This window comes from Branchiostoma floridae, chromosome 3 (genome assembly GCF_000003815.2).
Source record: "Branchiostoma floridae strain S238N-H82 chromosome 3, Bfl_VNyyK, whole genome shotgun sequence".
Classification (NCBI taxonomy): Eukaryota; Metazoa; Chordata; class Leptocardii; order Amphioxiformes; family Branchiostomatidae; genus Branchiostoma; species Branchiostoma floridae.
The window spans coordinates 33,537,104-33,540,066 of record NC_049981.1 but is presented as its reverse complement, the minus strand read 5'-3'; the positions used below and the strand labels follow the sequence as shown (position 1 = coordinate 33,540,066).

The 2,963-nt window shown below is 45.5% G+C and overlaps 1 protein-coding gene across 2 annotated transcripts in view; it reads left to right on the top strand.

The window, feature by feature from the left end:
- The first annotated feature begins 231 nt into the window (after positions 1 to 231).
- LOC118411430 (high mobility group nucleosome-binding domain-containing protein 5-like) overlaps positions 232 to 2,963 on the top strand; it is a 5,608-nt gene continuing 2,876 nt past the window's right edge. Inside the window, exons 1-3 of one of the 2 annotated variants that reach the window (XM_035813711.1) lie at positions 232 to 330; positions 590 to 729; positions 1,883 to 2,321. In XM_035813711.1, the coding sequence (XP_035669604.1) occupies positions 1,901 to 2,321 (421 nt within the window). In that variant the 5' untranslated portion in view covers positions 232 to 330; positions 590 to 729; positions 1,883 to 1,900. The other variant, XM_035813712.1, reaches the window with a different exon arrangement.

The window sequence follows — 2,963 nt, the reverse complement described above, 5'->3', positions numbered from 1 at the left end:
GCTATTAGTAGAAGTGAGAATCGTATCCAGCCATTCTAACCCTGATGATGGTGTCTGACAGACATCGAAACGTTGGAAGTAAGTATTCCCTGGTTGTGCCTAAAGAACCTTACTATATGATTAATAATTGCCAACCTGATGAAGTTGTCTACGTATGCTAAAGGCTACGTTTAAGGTGATGTGTGGACTTGCAGTAACTTGATACCGGCGTTTCCAATCTCCTCCAGGTTTGAAATCGTTGACGCGGAGGGAGAAATGACCTTGGAGATGCGAACGTACAAGTCTCCAGACTTCGGAGCAAGCTACAAGTCTACTGACTTCCCCATTAAGGTCGGCAACTTTGTATTTAAGTTCTATCTGTCTCCTTGTACAGACATACATACTTACATACATACCTACCTACCTACCTACATACATACATGACCTTTATTTTAACCGGATGGCCCTGTGGACCAAAGTCGCTCCTCCTAGACGTCCAGTGTGAGGGGTAGGTGTTTTTTGTTTGTTTGTTTATTTATTTATTTATTTGCACAACAAAAAATACATAAGAAATACAGAAAGTAGCCGATCTTGTACTTGATCATCCCAGGTCACACCGGATGACCGTCTGAACTTTGGCCTGAGCGTGACGTCACCGCTTGACAACGTGGAGCTGTTTGCACGTGACTGTGTGTCCACCCCCAGCACCGACCCGAACGACTCTCCAAGGGTCGACATCATCGTGGATGGGTACGTTTGCACCTGGGTTATTTATATTTGAGAGTCTCATGTATGTAGGAAACGAATTACACTTTATCCTGGAGTGTTCACTGTATAAAGACCTGCAAAATGCATTCGTTAATGCTGCACATGTAGATAAAAAAAATATGCGCACCTAACGAAGGAAGATCTGTTCAAATACCTTATGTCATCATCTAACTACGATATACTGGAAAAACTCTGTAAGTTCGTCTACACATGCTTTAAGAAGAGAAGAAGCAGTAAACTGTAGTTTATGTATAGCTTTCCGTTTACTCCCTTTGTACCAAACTAACTGCATTTAGCCCCAATGGGGTATGAATATGCAATAAACGTCATTGTCATTATATCTCACTAATTTGACAAAGTTGAATAACTGATTGCGGCAGGTTAGTCAGGACGGCTTTGTAGCTGGAATTTGTTGGTTGGTTGGTTAGTTATTTGGTTGGCTTGTGTTGGTTGTTTGTGATAAGTTTGTTTGTTTGTTTGTTGATTCTTTGTGCAATCTTACGGCGATCATGAGTAACTCGGCAGTAGGACAGACTTGGTACTGCATGTGTCTCGTTATCAAATGATGTGTTCCTCTAACTTTGCAGCTGTGAGGTTGCTGCGACTCTAGAGAAGGACAATGGCCTTTCTAATGACACTGCTCTGTACTACACCGTGGCCGCCTTCGGCTTCCCCAATTCTATCGAACAGAACCTGGTAAAAAACGAAAACCTGTTTGACCGATGTCGCTTCTTTGGTGGCTGGCGAAGAATGCTTATTAAGGTCACATTCATAACGCATTACAGCCGTATACATTACGTATCACAGCCGTATATATTATCGTTGATATTTTTTTTTCTTGCAATTGGCTGTCTGCCTTTTCTTAAACCTCCACAAACTCTCTATTGACAGGATCGTTTTTTATACGAAAAGTTATTTTGATTTTTTATGTTTCATGCTTTCATTTTTTCCCGCAGAAAAATTGAGGATGTCACTTGGAATCGAGAATATATCATTCTTCTGCCGATGTGCTGTTAACGGTGCAACCCTCAAAACGGAAGCAAAAGCAAGCTGCCTCAAGCTTGGTGGAGGTTAGAGTCTGATAAGTGTTGATCATTGTTCATTGTTCATTGTTCATTGAATCATTATTCCCCAGGTGTACTTCCACTGCACCATGATCGTCTGCTTCAAGGACAACCCGAACTCAAGGTGCAGCCAGGGCTGTATCTCCTCCGTACGGGGCAGGCGGGACACCTCCGGATCCGGCGGGCAGGACGGGAGGGTTCGCCGGGACAGCAACGGGGACACCTCCGGCGGGCAGGATGGGAGGGTTCGCCGGGACACCTCCGGCGGGCAGGACGGGAGGGTTCGCCGGGACACCTCCGGCGGGCAGGATGGGAGGGTTCGCCGGGACACCTCCGGCGGGCAGGACGGGAGGGTTCGCCGGGACACCTCCGGCGGGCGGGACGGGAGGGTTCGCCGGGACACCTCCGGCGGGCAGGATGGGAGGGTTCGCCGGGACAGCCACCAGGACCACCAGGGAAGAATTTCGCAGGGGCCGTTCGAGCTGCAGTTTGAAGACGAAGCAGGAGCAGGTACTTAATGAAACTCATTTCTGCCTGACCTAAAGAGAACAGAAATGTACCAGAGGTTTCACCATGTTGCGCTAAAACACACGCACTGACATCAAATCTAGGTTAGTTAGGGAAAGCGACTTTACAGGGAAGACACAAGGATTGATTCATGTCACGTGAAAAGCCCGCCTGAACTCAGATATGCGTACAATTCTATAGGCTCTTTGAACAAACAAACATGGATTCTTGAACAAAAAGTGGGATATGTGCGATCCTTAGAGGAATCTATTCTGTACGTTTAAAGTCTTAGATGGTGCTTATGTAGTGCTTGTATGAGATCTTGACATTGCCGAGAAATAATCTCCAAGCAGATCCTACAGTAGCATAAGATAGTATCAAAAGCTGGCAGAGGAGTGAAGCCAGCCTTGGAGTGTGCATGCGACAGGAGCCTGTTTGACTACCTTTGGACAGCTTTGATACTATCTTATGGCACCGTAGGATCTGCTTGGAGACTACAGAGAAAGACAACTTGCAGAAGTTACAACTTGCAGAAGTTACAACTTGCAGAAGTTACTAAACTTGCAGAAGTTACAACTTGCAGAAGTTACAACTTGCAGAAGTTACTAAACTTGCAGAAGTTACAACTTGCAGAAGTTACAACTT